The 25,429-nt window shown below is 46.0% G+C and overlaps 1 protein-coding gene across 3 annotated transcripts; it reads right to left on the bottom strand.

Moving 5' to 3' along the window:
- Positions 1-1,157: 1,157 nt before the first annotated feature.
- On the bottom strand, positions 1,158-24,916 carry LST1 (leukocyte specific transcript 1). Of its 3 annotated transcripts, none has more exons than XM_053288299.1 (6): positions 24,759-24,916; positions 20,748-20,875; positions 18,393-18,462; positions 15,089-15,199; positions 4,284-4,306; positions 1,158-1,539 (listed from the first exon to the last, which is right to left on the bottom strand). In XM_053288299.1, the coding sequence occupies exons 2-6, from the start codon at positions 20,766-20,768 to the stop codon at positions 1,294-1,296; spliced, it is 471 nt and encodes a 156-aa protein (XP_053144274.1). In that variant the 5' UTR covers positions 20,769-20,875; positions 24,759-24,916; the 3' UTR covers positions 1,158-1,293. The 3 variants fall into 3 exon arrangements, with proteins under 3 accessions (XP_053144274.1, XP_053144273.1, XP_053144275.1); XM_053288298.1 differs by having other exon boundaries at positions 20,748-20,855; XM_053288300.1 differs by lacking the exon at positions 20,748-20,875.
- Positions 24,917-25,429: the final 513 nt, after the last annotated feature.

Raw genomic sequence — 25,429 nt, 5'->3', positions numbered from 1 at the left:
CTATCTAGCTCAGTATTGTCTTCACAGACTGGCAGCAGCTTCTCCAAGATTGCAGGCAGGAATCTCTCTCAGCCCTATCTTGGAGAAGCCAGGGAGGGAACCTGAAACCTTCTGCTCTTCCCAGAGCGGCTCCATCCCCTGAGGGGAATATCTTACAGTGCTCACACATCAGGTCTCCCGTTGATATGCAACCAGGGTGGACCCTGTTTAGCTAAGGGGACAAGTCGTGCTTGCTGCCACAAGACCAGCTCTCCTCTCCTAGTGATGGATAGTGATGTGGAGGGGAAGAGGAAAGAGGGAGTAAGCAGGAGATGAAACCAGCAATTTTTCAAGATGAAAGCCTCCTGTGTGGACAGAAGCGGGGGAGGAGTGGGGAACGAGGCAGCCCACTCAGACAGCCCAGAATGTCCCTGTTTTATGTTTATCACACTTCCTCCCGCAATAAACCTCCTTGTTTGGAAAATCTCATAGTGAGTTCTTCATAATGCAAGTGCGGGATCTCCTTTCTGGCATATCATTTAATCTGTAATTCTGAAGGCAACCCTCTAGTCCTCATGATTCATATTCAGTATCTCATATTGGTATCCCACTTTTCCTTAAAGAACTCAAGCGGTTAAGCTGAGACTAGTAATGTGCCCACAGTCACCTATCTAACCTTCATGACTGAATGGAGGTTTGGATGCAGGTCTCCAGGGCACTCTCCAGATTACACGCTACAAGAGGGTCACTTCTGTCCATTAAGTGTGCTTCCGTACTGCCTGTGTTTCATCATCACGGTCCCTGCGCTGGCAGCAAAGTACTGTTCACATTTCTGATGCCTTCTTTTGGATTTTATTCTTCCGTTGTAGTCCTACAATGTTGCATATGCATCGCAGATAAATAGCTGTATTCCCCCATTGTAGGAGGGTTGCGCAAGCTATTTACATTCTCAAAATGATCCCACCAAGCCGAAGCATTTGACTGCGGAATAGTGTGTGATCTGGAAAGCGCCCAGGTCCCTAATACCACATCACAGGCTGTGATGTTGAACTTGGTAGTGTCTCCATATTTGCCCTTCCATCCATTCCCCACCCCGCTTCCCTTGCAAACAAACACACAAACAAAAAACCTGTCTGAAAATTTAAATCATGAAAGCGGAATAAATTATGAAAAAAAAGTCTGAAAATATATTCAACTTGTATTAAGCAGAATTTTCGTTTCCTGGGTACAAAAGTTTAGCATAATCGATATACAGTCTACATCCAATGTCCCTCTGTCTCTCTGCTGATTCCCCTATTCCAGTTCAATAGAGTCTCACTCCTCTCCCACAGATGATTGACCTTCCCTGACCCCATCCGTCTCTTCGTTGTCTTCTTTCTGTTCCTGGCAGCAGTTTTTCTCGCCAGTATTTTCCATTAACTCTGCCACAGTAGCGTAGTCACTGTTCTGAACTATGGGAGGAGGAGATGAGCTGGTCCCCCCGTCACATTGCCCTCTGCTGGTAGCTGGCAGGTTCTGCAGTTCAGCATAATGCAAATTAACTTCCTCGGGGTTATCGTCCTGGTGATGGGAAAAGATTAAGTAAGCTATTACATTTATGAGTACTACATATGCTGCATTTATTAGTTCTACATTTATTAGTGCTACATGTTAGTACTGTCCTGTTTTTACCAGGGACTGTCCCTATCTCCGGTAAATCACTGCCCACATTTTGTCCCTGTTTTGCCTTTGAAAGAGAGCTTGTTAAAATGCTATTACTGAGTTGTCAGCTTGTTAAAATGCTATTACCGAGTTGCTGTTACTGAGTTGTTCTTATTTGTTTTACTTAGATAGTTGATGCCCTGCCTGCTCTTCAGTCTAAGATTCCCAAAGTGACTCACAGCAGAAAATTCGAAGCATAAAAATAAAATCAATAAACAAAAACCACACATCATTACAACACAGCAACCAGCAAACCAATAAAAGGCAATACTTCCTTGGGCGGTATTGGATGCTGGTGGTAGATGGCTGAAGCTCCTAGACTTGATGCCAAGAACAGTCTACAATTAAGCCGCAGAATCACTGAGTTGGAAGAGACTTGGAGGCATCCAGTAGCACTCTTACCCCTGGACTTCGGGTCGAAGTCCAGGGCCTCCACACCCCCTGGGGGCCCCCAAATCCTCTTTAGTCTGTCCTGGGTGGTATGGTCGTCACTGGCCCCGCACGGCACTGGGAGGCCGAGTGTGATTATGACCTATGCCGGGTGCTTTAGAGACAGAGTGGGGAAAGAAATACGTAGGATGGGGATATGTTAAGTTACGTGTTGAAATGTTTCTGCTAATGCATAGTGGCATAAATAGACCTGTTTTATATTCTTACATTGTGAATTCAGTTGCTTGTTGTTCCCTCAAGAACCCACGTGTTAAAAAATACTATGTCTGTCACGGTGTGTGTAGGGGGATTATGCTTAATTGGGGGGGGGGCAAAGTCCTTTAGGTCCAGGCTCCAAAATTACCCAAGTGCACCTCTGGAGGCATCTAGTCCAGGCTTCTGCTTGATGCAGGAGAATCAGAGCTAGGGCATCCCCAGTAGATGCTTGGACCTCCCATGAAGGAAGGCCCATCACCTTCCTAGGTAATTGGTTCTATTGATGAACTGTCCTTGCCATTAAGAAGCTTCTCTTACTTTCCAGCCCAAATCACCTCTCCTGTTAAGCCCATTAGATCTAATCTTTCCCTCTGGGGCAGGAGAGGACAGGTCTTGGCCCTCTTCTATGTAGTAACCCTTCAGTTTTTTGAACAGTGCAATCATGTCCCCATTCTCTTCTCGAGGGTGTTCTTCACACAGCAGGTTTTACCACAAGTTTACTGCAAGGTTTTACTGTGAACTCAAAGTTGTCCCAGAAAACCAACACAAAAAAGTGGATTTTTAAAACCCCAGATATAAATCGGGCTGCATTTGAACACGCAGTGAAAAAACTCAAATGGTGTGTGAAGTGCTCCCCAATAGCTCACAGGGACTTCGGGGTAAATCTGTCTAATATGTGAATGCACACCCTCTGTTCTGGAGGAAATGTGAGCTAAAGGGCTTTAAAAGACCTGTGTGAAAACTGCCCTGGCTAAACATATCCAGTTCCTCCAACTTTTCATTCTAGGGACCATTTCCCAGACCTCTAAAAATCTTTGTTGCCCTCTGAACCCACTCCAATTTGTCTACATCCTTCTAATACTGTCCAGAAGTGGACACAGTCGCCGAATGAGATCTATCTGACCAGTGTGGAAGTAAAACTAAAGTGGAGTCTACAGTTAAGTAATTAAGTAACTAGTGTCCAACTGAGAGCTGTCATTCTTTAGGAATCAGCTCCCTTCCTCCAGAACTCAAATCTCTGAGTGGAGGTTCAATGCATCTGGTCTCTAGTACACATTCAGATTTGTCCATGATGCCTTCACAAGATGCTGAGACATCATGCAGTGCACCTATTTTGTGTTTGTGACCCCTTTTAGTGTTTGTGGTGAAACAGAGATGGGGGGAGGGTGAAAGGAAGGGGGGAAGGAGAGAGAGAGAGAGAGAATCCTGACTAAGAAGCAGAGAGGTTTTACAAAGAATGTTCCTATTTCATCTGGAGAATGGGCCTCCAGATGTTCCTCAACTATAACTCCCATCAGACCCAGCTACAATTTATTTACAATTATTATTTATTAAGGTTATTGTCAGCTCTCAGGGACATGTTTTCATGTGGCACAAAGCAATTCTGGGGGAAGGGGACATCGTAGAAATTCACCCGTCCCCCCTGCGTGATCTCTAGAACTGCATTAATCTGAAAGTCAGCAGCACCGGTGCTTCTCCCCTAGTAGGGATGTGCATGAACCTCTTTGGAGGCCCTTTTATGGGGCCCCCAACAGGTTCGAAAGACTGGCGGTTCGGCTGGTTCAAAGGCGGGGACAGATACCTTTAAGGACTGGGGAGGGTGCACACACACACACACACACACAGAGAGAGAGAGAGCATTTCCCCCACTGGCACTGCAGTCACTTGCAGTCCCAGGAGGCAACAGAGCAGCAGGGAGGTACACTGCCACCCCGCCAGACTCTTAAACTGCAGTGCTGGCCAGGAAAACATGGCGGAGTGTGTGTGAATGTACCCTCCCCAGTCCTTAAAGGTATCCCCCATCTTCAAAGTGCCCCCCACCAGTTCCATGCACATCCCTATCTCCTAGCACCAGCGCTTTGTTACTCAGGATCTCAGCCCTTGAATTTGACAGCAAGTTAGTACGGATTGCAGCTCTGTAGGGCTCCACCCCTTCTGCTTGCTAAATCTCATCTTACCTCTGAAAATCTTCGCTTCTTTGCTGCAAGGGAAACAAAAGCAATCATGTTACATGGCAAGAGCATGAGGGAAAATATCATTTAGCTTAGGAACATAGGAAGCTGCCATATACTGAGTTAGACCACAGGTCTATGTAGCTCAATAGTGTCTTCACAGACGGGCAGTGGCTTCTCCAAGGTTGCAGGCAGTAATCTCTCTCAGCCCTATCTTGGAGAAGCCAGGGAGGGAACTTGGAACCTTCTGCTCTTCCCAGAGCGGGGAATATCTTGCAGTGCTCACACATCAAGTCTCCCATTCATATGCAACCAGGGCAGACCCTGCTTAGCTAAGGGGACAAGTCATGCTTGCTACCACAAGACCAGCTCTCCTCTCCTTAGAATGCAGATTTTATTCTGCAATAATTTCTTGCTGGTGAATTAAATTTGCATTTGTTTTTCTTTTTAGTGTACGAACACCACTCATTTTGTTCAAGTTGTACTTTTGTTACAGAAATATCACATTTTCTGAACAGCTAATGTTCAAAACCTTTGTTTATTAGAGAGAGAGAGAGAGATCTCAATACTGTATCTCTCAATATATCTCAATATGGTATCATGACTCCTCGGCATTTTTCACAAAGGACTTTTAGCTCACATCTCCTCCAGAATGAAGGTGTGCATTCACATATGGCCAGATTTCCCCCTAAGTCCCTATGAGCTATCAGGGAGATAGAACATCACTCACGATTTGGGTTTTTCATTGTGCATTACAGTGCAGACCAATTTTTATCCAAGGTAAAAAAAAAATCACTTTTTGCATCAGGGGGGTGGGGGAACTTCGAATTCCAATAAATTCTCGCAGTAAACTCATGATAAAGCCTGCTCTGTGAAAAACACCCTGGTAACATACTGCATGACATTCTTGCTGATTTCCATCCCCCTGGTGGAAAATAAATCCTTCAGCCCTTCTGCAGATGTTGGCCTACAATTCCCATAATCCCTAGTTATTGGCCACTGTGACTGGGGATTATGGGAGTTATAGTTCAAAAACAGCTGGGGGGCCTAAGTTGAGCAGGCCTGGTCTACAATGACTGGTAGTGGCTCTCCAGTATTTCAAGCAGGGGTTCTTTCTCATCTCTACCTAGAGATTCATCAATGATCTAGAAGTTGAGATAAGCAGCGAAGTGGCCACATTTGCAGATGATACCAAACTCTTTCAGGCAGTGAAATCCAAAACAGATTGTGAGGAGCTCCAAAAGCATCTCTCCAAATTGGGTGAGTGGGCGACAAAATGGCAAAATGTGGTTCATTGTTGGCAAGTGTAAAGTGATGCACATTGGGAGGGACGAAAAACCCAAACTTCAAGTATACGCTGATGGGATCTGAGCTGTCAGAGACTGACTAGGTTGTGGTGGACAGCTCGTTGAAAATGTCAACTCAAGGTGCGGCAGCTGTGAAAATGGCCAATTCCATGCTAGGGATCATATTAGGAAGGGAATTGAAAATAAAACGGCTAACATTATAATGCCCTTATACAAAACTATGGTGCAGCCACACCTGGAGTACTGTGTACAATTCTGGTCACCACATCTTAAAAAGGACATTGTAGAACTGGAAAAGGTGCAGAAGAGGGCAACCAAGATGATCAGGGGCCTAGAGCACCTTCCTTATGAGGCAAGGCTACAGCACCTGGGCTTTTTAGTTTAGAAAAGAGACGACTGCGGGGAGACATGATAGAGGTCTATAAAATCATGCATGGTGTGGAGAAAGTGGACAGAGAGAAATTCTTCTCTCTTCCACATAAAACATATGAGGTAGAATTTGTGATGCAACCCCTAAAAGCAGATGAGGCAACTCTTCCCTCTGCTCAACTAGTTCACATGCAGCTGTTCTGTTCAGAGTCAGGCCATTAGTAATCCTAGTTCAGTATTGTCTACACCAGGGCTGCAGTGCTCAATTTATACCACCCAGAGACGTAGGTTTTGGGTGATATAAAAAAATGTAAAATTTCATATGGGTATGAAATAGTGTAAGGAACATAACCTTATGAATGCCACACCATAGTTTGTGTGTTTAGCATATGTATACACACTACTGGATAGGTGTACCCCTAGGACCAGGCAGTATTACCAAGGATAGCTACCAAATACTTAGAAGAGTAATCTCCCAGTCATTTTAAAACAGCAATGCCAAAATCCACTTGTGAGATTATAGTGGTTGTGCTTCTAGCAGTGCCCCAACTTCTAGCCCAGGTAGGTGATCCTAGGAGGTATCCCATGGCTGATTCCAGCGGTATTGGAAGGACATTTTGGGAAGGTGCCCTACGATAAAAGATTATGCCCCTGCCAGAACGGTGAAGTGGAGACTACAGATCATCTGATGCTGAAGTGCAGATTATTGAATTAAGGGGAAAGCTTCTCTCCCCACTACTAACTCATTACAATTCTAATTGCCCTTCTGATGGAGACAAGGTCCTTTTCCTGCTTACTGCTAGGTCAGAGTAAGGGAGGAGAGCTGGTCTTGTGGTAGCAAGCATGGCTTGTCCCCATAGCTAAGCAGGGTCTGCCCTGGTTGCATATGAATGGGAGACCTGATGTGTGAGCACTGCAAGATATTCCCCTCAGGGGATGAAGCCGCTCTGGGAAGAGCAGAAGGTTCCATGTTCCCTCCCTGGCTTCTCCAAGATAGGGCTGAGAGAGATTCCTGCCTGCAACCTTGGAGAAGCTGCTGCCAGTCTGTGAAGACAATACTGAGCTAGATAGACCAATGGTCTGACTCAGTATATAGCAGTTTCCTATGTTCCTAGAGTATGCTTACAGGAAGGTAGCAAAATTTCTCTTCATAGCAAGCAAGATTCGGTTTAGAGTGATTGAGGCATGAGATGCTGGGTTGTGCACTTCAGATTAACCGGTTTTATTTGAACGAAATTAGCCATGTATACGGTATTTGAAGGTATCAATGTTTTATGTATTTCATGTATTTACTGCTGTTGTTGTTTCTTTTTCTTTTTGTATTTATGCTGGCCTTGGGCCGAAATAAACAAATACATACATACATGGCTGATTGTATCAAAAGTCACACAGTAGTCAAAGTAATCCAACAGGGTAACTCACACTCCCCATCTCTTCCCCCCAGTGATGATCATCTACCAGATAGGCAGGGCAATCTCTGTAGGATAGTAGGAGACAATGTCTTTCATGAGCAAGTGCTTAGAAAACAGAAGAACAACAGCAGGGAACAGAAACTAAGGAGAGTGGTCATTTTCAAATCTATTATAAGAACTGCACAGTGTCAAGTTTGCTATGCCTTTGGCAGCTGCCCAGCTCCTGCCACGGGCCCTCCAGATAACCAGGTTGCACATTTTCAGAATGGCAGCTTATCAACAGGACAAGCCACAATACACCACGATGGGCTTTCCTTCATCAGTCATGGACGCCGTACAGGAGGGGGCAAGAAGACAGTTCAGTCCCGGAAGTTTATGATCTAGAAACAGCCTGCATGGTTTCTCTGAAGAAAAGGAACCAACCACTTGCACAGGATGATCTAGCTCCTGTACTTTGAATAGATTTGCAGAAGGAAGACGTTTCATTCGATGCGGTTGTCAGGCAGGCGTGAGAAAAGCTGCACTTGCTAAAATTTCCCCTTTCCGTTAAAAGTACAGGAACTCTGTCCCCCTTTGCACCAATCTGCTTCCTCCTAAAAACAATACTGCCCCATAAGAATCTAAATCCCTCTTCCCGACCCTCTACCAATTAAAGAGCTATTCTCTGAAGGTATCCTCTTGTTGTAGAAGCTTTAGGAGAAGAAAAGGCTACCCAGCAGCCTCTGTTCCTTTCCTCCTCTACATTTGCTAGCAAGTAATCGCAAGGGCCCCAAGGCCAGTAGTAGGAAACCACGAGGGCACGCACCACATCATGTTCATGTCTGCAGCCCGTTGGCATCAGGGGATTTAGGAGCCGGCCGGTTGTGGTCCTTGACCTGCGTCTGAGTGCGACTTAAGCACCCCATGGTGTGACACGAGCCAGCAAGTACGCCAAAAACATGAAGACTGAGGAAGCCCAACGCACTGAGAACCTCACCAGAGGTGCGGAGGCGCAAACCTTCTGCTTGCAAAGGGAATGCGGCGTGCAGGTGTCTCCCCTCCAGGCGCTTCTTTGGAAGATGAGCGGGGGGAAATGAACCAGCTGAGCTGCGCGTGCCAAGGGACTTCCCTCTCTTAGGCTTGTGTACCTTTAATTTTAGGCCGCAGAACAGGGAGGCAGGCTCCGCCCCTCTCTCACTCTTCTTCTTGCCAGCATTGCTGCTGCCGGCTGCGCTTCCTTCCCTCCCTGCTACTGGCAGGCACTGCGACTGTGCAACTTCCAGTGACTGTTGCTGGTGTCTATCTTATGTTTTGTTTTAGAATGTGAGCCCTTTGGGGACAGGGAGCCATCTTATTTATTTATTATTTCTCTGTGTAAACCGCCCGGAGCTATTTTTGGAAGGGCTATTTTTGGAAGGAAATAGAAATAATAATAATAATAATAATAATAATAATAATAATAATAACAACAACAACAACAACAACAACCATAACTGGTCTCCTGATTACTTGGGTGGCGTAGCCACATAGCAGGCAGGGGGCTGCTGACTGCCCCAGTCCGGAAGAAGGGGCTGGGGCGCGCTGCGTGCACAGCTGCTAGTCTTGACTAAGACCCCCACCAGTAAGCAGAGAGAGATGGAGAGAGAGACCCCAGTTAGCAGAGAGAGAGAGAGTTCACTGCTAACCCCCGCCAGTTAGCAGAGACAGACGCCAGTTAGCAGAGAGAGATGGAGGCTGTTGGGCCGCCCCTGCTGAGGCCCGTGCACATGGCTGTGCACATCGCCGTGCACATGGCTGGGCTAGTGGCACCGGGCAGCATGGGGAGGCTGCCTGTCTGCATAGAGAAGCACATGGTGCCTGCCCCAAGGGCTGGCGGCGAATACCAAGTGACTGACTGAGCGGCGTGCCGCCCGCATGCAGCATTTCTTCTTATGTGTTGGGCGTGCGCTGTGGTGGTATACAAGTGCAGTGGCAGCGGCATGGCATGCCCGCCACTGGAGACTCCCCGCCCGCCCACCAGGCCCCAGCCAGCAACACAAGCGCTGGTGGGTGGGCCCATTGTGGACGCTGCCACCAAAGGCGCTGACATTTTTGGAGGCATCCCTGCCGGTCAGGCCAGACCAAGGCAAATGGCGACTGGTCTGCCACCATGGCGGGTGGGTGGGAGAGACACAGTGGAGGTCCCTGGGGACACATTTGGAGGCCCCCCCCAGCAGAGGATCGGACCTGGGCCCCGAGGTCCGGTCCTAAGTGCGCCCCTGCACAGGGCTTAAGGAGACTTGCAAGATATATAATCAAGTATTTGTTACATACTGGCTAACACAAAATACTAAATAAATTCAGTAAAATAATTCAGACTAAATAAATAGTAAAGAATATATGCCAAGAAAAATATCTTATAAAAGACAGGAATAAATACAACATATCAAATATTATGAAAATATAAATAACCTATTTTTAAAAGTTTTAACAAAAACACTGAATCACACACACACACACACGTACACACACACGTCATAACTTATTCTTTAAACACCAGATTCTCAGCGGGAGCAGGGGACCCTTTCTGTAAACCATCCAAAGCTAAAGAGCCAAAGATTAATGAATAAAAATACTCAGTGAAACATAAAGTCACTTGGGAACGACATTCCCAGAGGAACGTAAAGCCTCCTTTAGGACTGTTTCTCATATGTGAGGACAGGAAGGCACACTTGCCTATCATCTGTCTTAAAGTTCACATGAGGGACGCAACGTATTTATTTATTTTATGTATTTTTAGGTTTGCGTGCTGCTTTCCACCTCTAGGGCCCCAAAGCAGCTCACAACAATATTAAGAACATAAAACAATATCAAAATAACTAAGATGACAGTATAAGCCCCAGAGAGAGAGAAAGAGAGAGAGAGAGAGAGAGAGAGAGAACGCTCCCATCCCAGTTTCCCATGTTCAGCAGTCACCAAAGTGCAGCAAAACACACAGGAGTGAATGAAGCAGGGAGTGTCACAGATTTTTAAGATTGCCAGCTGCCCTCTCAGGTACTCAAAACCAAAAGTCACTTTCCTCAAGAAGAAACTGCAGTCCCCATCATTGGTACTGTGAGTTGTAAGCTGAACTGGTTGCTACTTTAGTTTTCTGATGCTAGGTATATAATGCTTCCCTCAGCTACTGATTCTCTGCGGTAAATGCCCCTCTGGCTTTTTTAAATCACACACACACACACACACACACACACACACACAGAGAGAGAGAGAGAGAGAGAGAGAGAGAGATCTCCAAGACTGAAAGCAGGTCCCACTGGGAGTGGGGTAAAGACCTCTGGGGAGGAAAGATGGATGGCAAGGGTTAAGCACCCACTTCTGACTGCAAATTCTCTCCAACAAATGTCCTCCCACCTTACATTTATGCTACTTCGGCAAAGACAGGTTTAGGGAATCATGTCTGCTGAGACAATGCCTTCCAACTGTCCCCAATATCCAACAACTGTATTGTTTGGAGGACAATACCTTCCAAGCTTTTGGGACCCTTTTGGGTGCAGAAGGTCCCAAAGATTGTTCCTGTTTTCTGGTACCTGTTCCGGGTAAAACCACAGGCTGACATACTGAATAAAATTTACTAAATTTTCAATCATTTACCTGATTGAAATTTAGTAATCCTTTAGACCATCCATCCCCTAAATAATACCACTGAGAAATTGAGTCAAAATGGCAGCCACTATCCCTGTTTTGTCTCCATTTTTGCGTTTGGGGAGATGCCTTGTTTAAATGTTGCTTTTGTGAGAGCCACACATGAAAACAAAGGCACCAAGCCATGCATTCCCTAACATTTCACACACTACATCAGTAGCGGCCGGTGCGAGCACCGCCAGAGGGGTGGCAAGAAGCACCCTTAAGGCTAAATTAATAGGTGCTTACCTCTCCTCTCACCACACCTAAATGCTGCTTGGAGCAGCAGTGTGTCACCCAGCACCCCCTGTGGCAAGGGACTGCCTCTGCCACTTGCCTGGTCTATGTGGAGCTGATCCCCTGCCAGCGGCAAGGTGAGTGGGGGAGGCGATCCCCCACCGCAGGGGGTGCTGGGCAACGCATGCTGCTCTGAGCCGTGTTCAGGTGAGACGAGAGTGGAGGTCAGCACTTACTGATTTACCCTTAAAGGTGCTTCTCACCACTGCCCCCTGGTGGCATCCGCACAGGCCGCTACTCCACTACATATGTTGTGTGGTATGCACATATAGAATTTGTTGATAACACATTATAGGATAATTATGCTCTTCTAGAACATCTTTACCAAAAGCACAATCACCATCTGGGCATTCAAGTCAGTGGAAGACAAACTGGGGTGCTTTCCAGATTGCCAGACTTATACTGCACAAAGCAGAGTAAACTGCAATGTTTTGTGGCGCTGAGTTCAAACTGCACTAGAGATCTGTTGTAAAGGGGCAAGCCTCCTTCAATGGGCAAAGAGAGCTGTTTTGTTTTGGGGTTTTTTGCAACAGACTTGCGACATTGCAGCACTATAATGCCGCAATGAAATCCAGAAGAAGGCATCGGAAATATGAACGGCACCTTCCTTACAACGCAAGGGCTGCGATGTCAAAACACAGGCAATACAGAAGCACACTTAAGGGACCTGTTGTGACACTGTGAAAGCGTGCAATCTGGAAAGCGCCATGCTGCAGTACATATGAATGCATCATACAGTAGGCAGCGAAGGGCATCCATTCCTGACAAGTAATTCAGTGAGCAGAACATCTTCCATTCTACTCATACAAGAAACCAATCCCCTGCTTCCCACTTCAGCCCCATGTACCCCTGAAAATATGTCCCTGAGGTCTGAAAGAAACTCAACAGCAGATTTTGTTTGGTGGGGTGCAGCAGAGGAAGGGGGATTGGTAAGAATCATCCCCTTCCCTTGAGCAAGCCGAACATCTTCCACTCACAAAACTCCTAGTCAGGATACTGCACAATGTAGGGGTGTGCATGGACCATTTGGAGCAGTTCGTTCCAAATGCGAACAGATTTCAGACCAAACAATGGGTCTCCAAACTGGTTCGATAGAATGCACGGCCTTGGCCGGTCAGGTCAACGAGCAAGCTCGAACTAGTTCGAAGTGGTTCGAGATCGAACCGCTCAAGCTGGTCCTGTTTGCAGTGAACCGATTTGTGATCGAACCAGTTCTGCACATCCCTAGCCCAATGTGTAACGATGGAGGCAGTCTTAGATAACTTGTTGTTGGACAACAACTCCCATTATCCCTGGCTTTGGATCATTGTGGCAGGGGATGATGGAAGTTGTAGTCCAAAACTGATAAGTTACACAAGACTGAATGAAGGGGGATGTGACTCATAAAATGATCCTCAGTATATTAATAGAGATGTTACAAGCATTTCCCTATTGCCACCACTGAATTGGAGAGTATGAATGTGTTGCTCTAAACAGAGAGTGATGCAGTTCTTAGGAAGTCTAATTGTGGGTAGAATTCACAGTGTTGTAAGCATATGCTGTGCAGCTCTGTACTTCTTTTGTGTGTGTAAAACAGCACATGAAGGGGCACAATCCAGATCCTCTCCAGCACACTATATGACTAAGAACATAAGAACAGCCCTGCTGAATCAGGCCCAAGATCCATCTAGTCCAGCATCCTGTTTCACACAGTGGCCCACCAGATGCCTCTGGGAAGCCCACAGGCAGGAGTTGAGGGCGTGCCCTCTCTCCTGCTGTTACTCCCCTGCAACTGGAACTCAGAGGCACCCTGCCTTTGAGGCTGGAGGTGGCCCACAGCCCTCTGACTAGTAGCCTTTGATAGACCTCTCCTCCATGAAGTTATCCAAACCCCTCTTAAAGCCATCTAGGTTGCTGGCTGTCACCACATCTTGTGGCAGAGAATTCCATAAGTTGATTATGTGTTGTGTGGAAAAGTACCTCTGTTTGGTGGTCCTAAATTTCCTGGCAATCAGTTTCATAGGATGACCCCTGGTTCTAGGGTTATGTGAGAGGGCGAAGAATTTCTCCCTATCCAGTTTCTCCACACTGTGCATGACTTTATAGACCTCTATCATGTCTCCTCGCAGTAATCTTTTTTCTAAACTAAAAAGCCCCAGGTGTTGTAGTTTTGCCTCATAAGAAAGGTCCTCTAGGCCCCTGATCATCTTGGTTGCCCTCTTCTGCACCTTTTCCAGTTCTACAATGTCCTTTTCTAGATGTGGGGACCAGAATTGTACGCAGTACTCCAAGTGTGGTCGCACCACAGTTTTGTATAAGGGTATTATAATATTAGCCGTTTTATTTTCAGTCCCCTTCCTAATGATCCCTAGCATGGAATTGGCCTTTTTCACAGCTGCCGCACACTTTCAATGAGCTGTCCACCACGACCACAAGATCTCTCTCCTGGTCAGTCACTGACAGCTCAGATCCCATCAGCGTATACTTGAAGTTGTGGCTTTTCATCCCAATGTGCATCACTTTACACTTGCCAGCTTTGAATTGCATTTGCCATTTTGTCACCCGCTCACCCAGTTTGGAGAGATCCTTTTGGAGCTCCTCACAATCCGTTTTGGATTTCACTACCTGAAAGAGTTTGGTGTCATCTGCAAATTTGGCCACTTCGCTGCTTACCCCTGATTGTGGGGGAAAGCTCCTATTCACACCCATGGGCACATTTCCCAGAGGTTAAATAGTGCATGTGGGGCAGAGGGACAGTCAATCTGGATATAGACTATGGCGGGGCAGGGCAATACATGTGGCCCTTGTTATCCTTGGGGGTTCCATTCTTGGCTACAACCTCAGATAATGATACCGTAGGTAATGAGACCTTAAGTCAATGGCAATTGGGGGCTTAGGTTCCTAGAGGGCAAAAAAAAAAAAAGCAATTAAAAAGCAGGGATAAGTGAAGTAAAGTGCCATGTTATACTCTCCAAGTGTCCATCAATGCCCTTCAAAACTCTAAAATATGCCAATTTTCCACAAAAAATTGCAGAGATATTTTTTAATTAAGTACCGCAAGAAGAAGAAGAAGAAGAAGAAGAAGAAGAAGAAGAAGAAGAAGAAGAAGAAGAAGAAGAAGAAGAAGAAGAAGAAACAACAACGGGCGGTATTATACATTAGATAGATAGATAGATAGATAGATAGATAGATAGATAGATAGATAGATAGATAGATAGATAGATAGATTCTTTGAGCAAAATGGTGGCCTCGGAGGTAGTTTCTGGCTACCCAGGAACCGTGGATAGGCAAATTTTAAACTTTTCTAAACCTCGCATTACTAGGGCAGGTCTCCATTGCCCAACCATGGATATGAGAAACCATGTGTGCCAGGACCATGGACGGCAAGGGCCATCTGTATGTTTAAGCCACTTTCTTCTTCCAGTCTTGATCTAGATCTGATTCCCACATGCACTATTTTGCACAGAAGAAACGAAAACCCAGCTGCATAGCACATGCTTACAGTAATATACAATGTGACCTTCATGGTTTGGGGACATTCCTAATTCCAGAATGTTTCCTGTTAAGAAGAGAGGCTTAAGACTTTGTCGATTTCCCAGTGAGAATCCACACCTCTCACTTCAATTCTTCGTTAAAAACCACTGTTTTATTTATTATTATTTATTATTAATAATAATGAAAAGATGGAGATCTCTCATTTCAAGAAGTTTTTTTCTCCTTATTTTGAAAGCTCCAAGTTCTAAAGCTCATTTGAATCCTCCCCTGCCCCAACGTGCAGTTTCCAGATATTTATAAATGTGATACTCACTCCTTTTGCAGGTCCGGCAAAGACATATGGAGAGGATAAGACTCGTCACCAACAATAGGAAGGCAATGCCTCCTACAGTCCACAATGCCCAATTTGGGAAGCTATAGCATTCTGCAATGAGATGAAGCAGCATCAATGCTGGGCAGTCCAGTCCATTCCCGTCCCTCATTTCTTGGGGGTGGGGCCATATTTCAGTGGCAGAGCATCTGCTTTGCCTAGAGAAGGTCCCATCTCCTATTCCTGGCATTCCCAGACAAAGATTGGAAAGTTACCTGCCGGTAACCCTGGAGATTCACTGGTGGTCATAGTAGACAATACTGAGCTAGATGGACCAATGGTCTGACTTGGTAGAAGGCAGCTTCCTATATAACTATCCCTCCTCACAGAGTTCATCATGCTGTCTTCAGTTTGCAACCAAAATTGACTTCAGCTCACATCCCCCTGCCTTATGGAATAGACCCGAGAGGCAGATGTGGGGTTTCACTCCCCCCCCCACATCAGCCTTACTGTCTGTCTGTTCCCCAAAATATAGTGGCTGTGTAATGGACAGTGGGGGGGGGGGGGGGTTCATCACAGGCTGGCATTCAGACTAAATTATGAATATTTTCAGTGGAACTATCCGTTAAGTAATTTGTCTGCCTGTCAGCCAGTGTATTTTATTTTTTGCTTGTTAATTTTGGTTTATTTTATTTTATTTTATTTTATTTATTCCATTTATATACCGCCCTCCCTAAAGTGGCTCAGGGTGGTTTACATTAAAATCAAAAACACATAATAAAACAATGAAAATTTAAAAATAACCATTTAGACCAGGTTGAAATTAAAATCAAAACTAGATATCATTCAAAGCCAGGCTAAAAAGAAGGGCCTTTAAGGCTCTCCTGGATGGTGACACACTGCCACAGTTTCGCAACGTGTCCATTAAGTGCTTCCACCCTGCCTGCATTCCGACATCACTGTCAGTCAGGTGCCGTCCCTCTTCCTGATGCCCTATTTGGGCTTTTATTGCTGCGCTGCAGCGGCACAACGTTGCATCTGTGTTGCAGGAAAGCAGCAGTATTTTTTCTCTTGTAGGAGAGTTGCAACAATGTTTCCTCAGTGTAAGTGGCGTGGTGTGGATGGCTCATTCAGCGGGGAGGGAGTGATCTGTATATATTGCCCCTTGTGGATTTCATTTTTATCTTTTTATTTCATCTTTTATTTCTTTTTTCTCTAACCCCCCCCCCCATATTTTTCATTGTGCAAAGGGGGAGCAGCAGGCAGCCACTCACCCACACCTCCTCACTATCCTCTGGAGCACTCCCCCCCTCCGGCCTCCCCAGGGCTCAGGGAGAGGGTCAGGCAGCGGCTCTTCTGAGCTCACTGCAAGCGAAGGCGGAGGTGGTGGCGGCAGCGGCTTGTTGCAAGGCGGCGCTGAGAGGCTCTCACCACTTTTCGGGGGCAAAGCAAGGGGGATAAAGCAAGGGGCCCCAACTCCCCCGCCCCCGCCCTCCCTGCCATTGTTTTTATGTTTGTTTATTTTGTTGGAGCACTTGTGCAAGGGTGCGACGCTGCAATTAATTTCTTTTGTTTTGAAATGGTGCTTTCATGATGACTTTGCACAAGGCAGCCCAGATTTTTAAAAAAATTAAAATTAAAAGGTCGTCATGTCATCCCTCCTCCCCCTTTGCAACCCCATTGGCCCAAAATGGAGCAGGAGGAGGGGGCAGAGAATGTGATTCAGGTAGAATATGGACACCCACTGCCTGGAAAATCCATGGCAGTGGTGGGCAATATGAACTGCCACAACCCTGTCATGATGCATTGAAAAATGCTATACTCTCAGTTTCAAGCCGTTGCCTTATACCTTCGCACCTTGCAACACTTTTGCCGGCACAAAGCTCGTAATCTGGAAAAATCCCTGAAGGCCTTATGATGATTTATTTAAAAATTATACCCTGCTTTTCTGAAAATTAAAAATTTAAAAATAGCAGCCAATAATCCCAAACCATCATAAAAGCATTTGGAACAAAGCAAATCTCAAAACAATTATGCAGCAGTCAAAACCCACAGAATCAAAAGCAGCAGCCAACAACAAAACAAAAACCAGCAAAAACCTTCAGAAAAAGTCATGATGAAAAGTGAGCCGTGATGAGGCCAGGCCAGCTTCCCTGGGCGGAGGATTGCACAACAAAAGTGCCATAACCAAGAAGGCCCTGCTTCTCATACCTATTTAGGAACCTGCCTGATAGTAAGCTTATTCACATGACCACCATAAAGCAGAAGAAGTGCCCAGCCTAGGTAGGAGAGGCAGGTATGCTCCCAATTATCAATCACGTGCTTGCAAACATTCAGGGAAGCAAAGGGCATGATCATGTGCAAGACGGCAGCTGAGTAGGACAGCTTTTCTTCCTACCTTAGAAAACACCTGGGGATGGAATCTAGGTAGGGCATGCTCATCCTACCCAGCTGCCATCTTGCATATGATCATTCTCTTGCCTCCTACCCTAATGTTTACAAGCACACATCTGGAAATCAGGAGCATGGTCAGCTGGGCACTTCTCCTACCCTGCTGGTGGTCATGTAGACAAGCTAATTGGGGCAGACCATTGACTCATCTAGTTCAGTATTGTCTACACTGCCCGGAAGCTACTCTCCAAGGCTTCAGACAGCAGTCACTTCCAACACTCCTGGAGATCCCAGGGAGTGAATCTGGGACCTTCTGCATCTCAGCATTCTAGCCGACCCTCTTCTCCCCTCCATACTTCCTCTTCCACTCCCTCCCACTCTTTTTTTAAAAAACAGGAGTATGAGGAGGAGGGTGATGGTGGTAGCACACCACCGGGACACTGCTTAGTAAGGACACAACTTGAAATTGGATTCCCTGGTTCCCCCTACCCCTGCAAAATCACCAAAGTGGCCTCCCCAGTTTCATCACTTGCAAACATAGCAACAACTTCACGGTCTTCATTTTCACTCACCCCTAGCCAGGGTCAAAACAAGAGAGGTGTGTGCCCCGGGACAGAATTGCATAACATGCAAAATGTTGTAAACCGCCCAGAGACGTAAGTTTTGGGCAGTATAAAAATGTTTTAATAAATAAAAAAATTAAAAATAACCAATATTTTATTTATTGATTATGCAGTAACAGGTTCTATTGCTGAAGACACAACCTGCAGTTTCCTTAAAAAAAAAATGCTTGAGATTGATTTGAACAACAGCTGCCTCTACCAAGTGATCAAATAAGCCTAAGAGCTTCAGAATCAACCATTCAGGTCACCAATCTCAACAAGATCATTCCACTCAAGGGCTGAAAGGCACCTACCTGCTTTGTAATATTTGTCAGAGCAGCAGCCACAGTTGTTGTTTCCCATCGTAGTGGGTGGTGGTGTGATCTGGGCGGGGGAGGGGGCAAAACAAAGCCAGCAAGATAAGTCTAAGGCTTGGCCTGTTTAATATAAACACTGACCATTTACATAGCAAGAAAGTTTTTCAAATATGTTCTTCCTTCAGGGAATCCTTAGAACATAAGAACATAAGAAGAGCCCTGCTGGATCAGGCCCAAGGCCCATCTAGTCCAGCATCCTGTTTCACACAGTGGCCCACCAGCTGCCGCTGGAAGCCACAGGCAGGAGTTGAGGGCGTGCCCGCTCTCTTGCTGTTACTCCTCTGCAACTGGTACTCAGAGACATCCTGCCTTTGAGGCTGGAGGTAGCCCACAGCCCTCCGACTAGTAGCCGTTGATAGACCTCTCCTCCATGAAGTTATCCAAACCCCTCTTAGGAACATAGAAACATAGGAAACTGCCATATACTGAGTCAGACCATTGGTCTATCTAGCTCAGTATTGTCTTCACAGACTGGCAGTGACTTCTCCAAGGTTGCAGGCAGGAATCTCTCTCAGCCCTGTCTTGGAGATGCCAGGGAGGGAACTTGAAACCTTCTGCTCTTCCCAGAGCGGCTTCATCCCCTGAGGGGAATATCTTGCAGAGCTCACACATCAAGTCTCCCATTCAGAGGCAACCAGGGCAGACCCTGCTTAGCTATGGGGACAAGTCATGCCTGCTACCACAAGACCAGCTCTCCTCCCATCCCTCTTAAAGCCATCCAGGTTGTTGCTGCATTCACTTTTCAGTGAGGTACGCTGGAGCACCTCACAGTTCTCAAGGTCCGCTGGGCCGGATGGACAGGCCCAGCAGCCGCTCCATCCATCACCACCACCATGGGAGGGGAGGCCTGCTTGGCTCACCACCACCCCACCTCCCTAGCACATGGCAGGGCCCAACCCTAACACCCCCCTCCCACCTCCCTAGCACCCCACCTCCCTGCAAATGGCAGCTAAAATTACAGAAAATATTGGTGGTTCAGTGCGGCAGCTCATGGCAGGGGCTGTCCAGGTGCCAAAATTACCCACGTGCGCCACTGATTACAAGGGAAGGGGAGATAAGTTTGTGGCAAGCAAACTGCCTTCAAGGAAACATTCTCCATCATTCCTGATCTTCCCATTGCAAAACCCCAAGGTTCCCTGGAATACAGTGGAATACCCACACTGCATTTTGAAGTGCTTCATATATATTATCTCAGTAAATCCTTACAACAGCCTTGCAAGTGGTAATCTCCATACTTATCTCCATGCTGCTGATCAAAGGAAAAGCGTACTGTATATTTTAAGACTGAGAGAGTTTGTCACATAGAGTGTGTGTGGGTGGGTGCATGAGATGCAAGTTTATCCGGGGACTTCTACGCTCATATGTTTAACCACAATACTACACCATTATACTATGGACTTCTTATAATTAGAGCAGATGTTGTAGTGATTGTTGTTTTAAATCCCACTTCTTTGTGAAAAAAACCACACCAATTTGCACTGGGCATGCTCAGATATTACAACCAAGAGTCTTGCGACACCTTAAATGACACCTTAAAATTCTAATTTGTGTATTTTAGCATAAACTGCTGTGGACTAGAGCTCCCATTTTGCACATCAGATGCATCTGATGAGGTGAGCCTTTGTGTGACCACAAAAGCTTACACTAAAATACTGCACCACAATTTACAAAACCTTTTAAAAAATAATTTAGGATGATGTTCTATTGTGGCACATAGGAGAGATAGATAGATAGATAGATAGATAGATAGATAGATAGATAGATAGATAGATAGATAGATATAGATATAGATATAGATATAGATATAGAGAGATATCTCCTTTTTGTTACCACTATTCAGCCTCATTTAAGATTTCTTTCCTTCATGAGCTGAGCTTCAGTGAGGGGGGAAGCCCATTTAAAAATCTTGTCTCTGGGCCAACTCCAACCTTGCTACGTCCTGCACTGGGCATGCTCAGAGGTATTACAACCAAGAGTGGTACCTTTAAAGACTAATATTTTATTTTAGTTGTGGATTAGAGCTCCCACTGATGAAGTGGGCTGTAGCACACAAAAGCTTATGCTCCAATAAACGTGTTGATTTCTAAGGTGCTACAAGATTCATTCTTGGTTTGCTGCAACAGAGAGTAACACGGTTACACCTCTGGCAGTTAGAGATAGTTTTCATGCTCTTCAAAATACATCTCCCACACTTTTCTAGTGCATAGAAGATGTTGTTCCATCTGTTTCATTCAGGAGGGCATGCTCCCCTTCTCCCCCCCCCCCCCGCTTCTGCTAAAAGAATCATATCACTTGGGAGGTGGAAGAGCCCATGGAAGTCTTCTGGTCCAATCGCTTGCTCAGGGCAGGAAACTGCTACAGCTTTTCTGGCAGATGGCCATTCAGTCTCTGACTGAAAACCTGTAAAGAAAGAGAGCCGACTACCACTAAATGTGCTACTTCTAGATCAGGGCCGAACAATTTCTGCCCTCCAGCTGTTGTTGGACTACAACTCCCACCATCCCTGACTATTGGCCATGGTGGCTGAGGATTATGGGAGTTGTAGTCCATCAGCAGCTGGAGGACCAAACTTGTGTCACCCTGCCCTAGACTAATCAAGATCCTGTTGAAAAAAAATGAAATTAGTATTTTCCCCTAGTAGAACTTAACTAGTAACAGAACTGACTTTTAAAAGAAGTTGTTCTAGTAAGAACTAATCTGCCTACTTTCCTTTCACTATCTCTGCAACTGGACTAAATTTGGCTCAAATCGAGGTCCACAAGTTAGATCACTTGTGCCTCAAATGTTCATGTGTCCGCCATCTTGGATCAGGGTGGATGACATCATTACAAGCAACACTATTGAGGTGAGAAGAGAGCAGGTCTTGTGGTAGCAAGCATGACTTGTGCCCCTGGCTAAGCAGGGTCTGCTCTGGTTACATATAAATGGGAGACTAGAAGTGTGAGCACTGTAAGATATTCCTCTCAGGATGGAGCTGCTCTGGGAAGAGCAGAAGGTTTCATGTTCCCTCCCTGGTTTCTCCAAGATAGGGCTGAGAGAGAGATTCCTGCCTGCAGTCTTGGAGAAGCTGCTGCCAGTCTGTGTAGACAATACTGAACTAGATAGACCAATGGTCTGACTCAGTTATATGGCAGCTTCCTATGTTCCTATGTCCCTGTGTGTCACTCACTACAATGGATCCAAATTTGGTTCAAATCAGTTAGACAGTCCTCAAGTTAGTGTACTTGTACCTCAAAAGTTCAAACATCCACCATCTTGGATTGGGGTGGATGACATCATCACAAACTACACCATTGGGGCATCTCTATATGTCCAGCTGTAGCCAATCTGGTTCAAATCGGTTAGGCGGTTCACAAGTTAGCCCACATGCACCTCAAAGGTTTACACATCCACCATCTTGAATTGGGGTGGATGACATCGTCACAAACTACTCCATTGAGGTGTCCCTAGGTGTCCCTACAACTGTACCCAATCTGGTTCATATTGGTCCAGGCGTTGCGAAGTTGATAGTGGGGGACACACGGACACGCGAAATGTCAGGTGATCTCATAAGCCTACTGGAAAGTAGGCTAAAAAGAGGAGACCTTTCTTCTCTTGATTAAATGCACTTTATTGCTTTAAATAATGAATATCAGTGGCATAGTCACCATTGAACCATGGGGGAATAAAGGTCACCCAGCCACCAGTGTCTGGGGGGCTGCTGGGGGGCTTGCCCCTCCCCCCGGCTGTTCTGTTTCTCACCCCATGTAGGGCACCCAGCTGTTGTGTTTCTAGTGAATCTTTCTTGATCCAGGACAGGTTCTAGATCAGGGGCATAACTGCTATTAGGCAAGGGGAGGCGGCTGCCTGGGGGCCCCCACGCCTCGAGGGGCCCCCCAGAGGCCCCCAGAGGCCCCTTCACATGTGAAGTGTGTGTGTGTGTGTATCAGCGAGGGGCCCATTTAAAAATTTTGTCTCTGGGCCCACTCCAGCCTCATTACGCCCCTGTTCTAGATTATTTAAAGTTTTAGTTCAATCCTTCACTGGAGCCACCTAATGGTGTAGTGGGGAAATGACTGAATTAGCAAGCCAGAGGTTGCCAATTCGAATCCCTGCTGGTATGTATCCCAGATTATTATTATGGGAAACACCTATATCAGGCAGCAGCAATATAGGAAGATGCTGAAAAAGGCATCATCTCATACAGCACGGGAGAGGGAAATGGTAAACTCCTCCTGCATTCTACCAAAGACCACCACAGGGCTCTGAAATCGCCAGGAGTTGACACTGACTCGACAGCACAATTTACCTTTACCTTCACTGGAAGTGGGACAGAAAAAAACAACAAGCAGAAAGAGAGGAGAAAGCACAAAGCAGTCTTGCCTTTCTGTAATCAAGACTGCTTCCATTAAACTACTGATATTCTTAGTGATACTCCACTGCCTGATCCTTGTGTGCCACAGCTCTTTCCTCTGGATTCTATACCAGCCAGGGGACAAAGCTTATTGGCTTAAAAGAGGGCAATGGGCAGCATGTCCATGCCCCAATGTTGGCCCCACTCCCTGTGCTGGCCTGGCTCTGACGTGGGCCCCGGAGGAGTTGGGGCCAAGGGTGGCCCTTGCCTGAAAAGGTAGGTGGCGGGTGCCTCCAACCTTCCTACATCCCTGATAAACATATACATTACACATAGTCAATGTGTAATATACGTATTTGTTATTTTGTGCAATAAAGTTGCAGGCATGTTGTTACTCCGGAGGCCTTCCGGCTCTAGCAAAGAGGCGCCACCACACAAGCCAGGATGTCTTCTGCACCCTTCCTGGACACAGGAGGCCACATAGTCCTCCCTCCCTGTGTGGAGAGGCTGGTCTAGAGTAGCCAAGCTTAGGTCCACCTTCTAGATCTCAACCTTGGCCAGTATCTGCTCAAGGGTGCCATTGGAGGCTCTCAAGAAAATTATTGTGTTGGTTTCTGTGAGACTCCTTGTGGAGTCTCACAGAGACCAACACAATAATTTTCTTGAGAGCCTCCAATGGCACCCTTGAGCAGTGCCCCCAAGGCAGAGGCATAATTACTATTGAACAAGAACAGTCAGATGTCCTGGGACCCTGAAGGAAGGGGACCCTACTGGCTGGGTGACAGCTTTATTTTTCCTCACCCCCTCATGCCTCTCTCTGAAGTATCTCTCACTGTGATTTACGGCTTCTTCGGAACGGTCATGGCAACTAAGCATTTCTATTTTAAACGACAGGTCCTGACTTTCTCCCTGGCAATTAGACTGTGGTGGACACAAAAGGCTTAAGATCCCTCCCCCACTACTGTGGTCCTAATCCAGATCAGGCCTAGTCTGGATCAAGGTCACAGTAAAACCTTTTCTGTCCACCACAGTCTCGATTGGAGGATCCCCATCCTCTGACCTGGGGGAAAGCTCTCATTGGCACCACAGCCTGAGACCATCAAGCGGGCTCATTGGCAGAGGTGAGATCCAGATCAAGAACTGTCCCATTCACAGCTCAGTCCCTCTGCCATTACCCTGTATTACCTTTTTGACTTCTGCAGGTCACTGTAGCTTTTAGGTATTATAGGGAGAACTATCAGCCCCTGCTGAGTATCAGGATATCATAGAAGGAACTATGCATCCCTGCTAACTAGCACCCCTGCTATCTGAGCAAAGGGGGACCTTTTAAAGTGGTGGTTCTCTTATATTTTGCAGGAGGAGTGCAACTGTCCCCCAGGAGAGCATCCTTCCACTGGTTGTTGCTGGTGTCTACCTTATGTTTCTTATTAGATTGTGAGCCCTTTGGGGACAGGGAACCATCTTTTTATTATTTATTTTTCTACTACTACTACTACGACAACGACAAATATTTATATACCACTCTTCAATCAAAGTTCTCAAAGCAGTTGATATAAAAAATTAAATAATACATAAATAAGATGGTCCCGTCCCCAAAGGGCTTGCAATCTAAAAAGAAACATAAGGTAGACACCACCACCAGCCACTGGAGGGATGCTATTCTGGGGTTGGATAGGGCCAGTTGCTCTCCCCCTGATAAATATAAGAGAATCACCACTTTAAAAGATGTCTCTTTCTTCAGTTAGCAGGGAGTTTCCTACGTAAACCGCTTTGAGAACTTTGTTGGGAAATGGTAGTACAAGGAGTCATAGTAGAACTACCAAGATTCCAAAAACCGCTGGAGTATCTCTCTATCTGCCAATCAATTCTTCTACCATTTCCCTTGTTCTCTGGTTTCTTGACAGCTGTTCCCAACACAACCTCATGCAGCCATCTCCCAGGCAGTTTACAGGACCATGGAAAATTCTCACCTTCCTCCACTTATCCAATTGTGATGACCCCAAGATGCCAGCCTTTGAGGGTTTTCACCATCCCAGATACATCCGTCCTCAACCGTCTGCCTTCCCTTTCAATCTGTGACCTTCTGCTTCATGCAGCCGTCAGAAAACAGCTTGCTGCTGCTGCAACTTCTGCTTCCACCAGGAAATTCAGGCCCATTTGTACAAACCAGAAATGAAACAGCAGATGTTTCCATTCAACCACAGTCTAACCACAGAAGAACAAGGACTGAAAAGGTGGCGGGATGGGGTGGGGGCCTATTCACAAGAGACACACAAGAATGCAGTCTCAGTACAAAACTCAGGCTTTTTTCTGAAGCAGTGAAATCAGCTGTTGTGGCACAGAAACTGGGTTACTGATGGCAGTCCTGTTTAATTTGAACGATAGTCTCCCCTGTCACGTGCTTGTTTAATCTGAAATAACCAGTCCAGTGGACATACATTCAGATGCTCATTTGCAGGCACACTCGCACATGTACACACATTGAGACACAGAGTGAGTAGACACAGACATACACATCAGTGGTGCTTATCACTTTATTCCATTTGTTTATGTATATACCTATTTTTAAAGTTTCCATCTCACTTTTCTCCCCTTAAGAAGCAGCTAGCAGTATAAAGATACAGATAATCAAGACAATATC

This window comes from Hemicordylus capensis, chromosome 2 (genome assembly GCF_027244095.1).
Source record: "Hemicordylus capensis ecotype Gifberg chromosome 2, rHemCap1.1.pri, whole genome shotgun sequence".
NCBI classification, from domain to species: domain Eukaryota; kingdom Metazoa; phylum Chordata; class Lepidosauria; order Squamata; family Cordylidae; genus Hemicordylus; species Hemicordylus capensis.
This window is presented reverse-complemented; position numbering and strand designations above follow the sequence as displayed.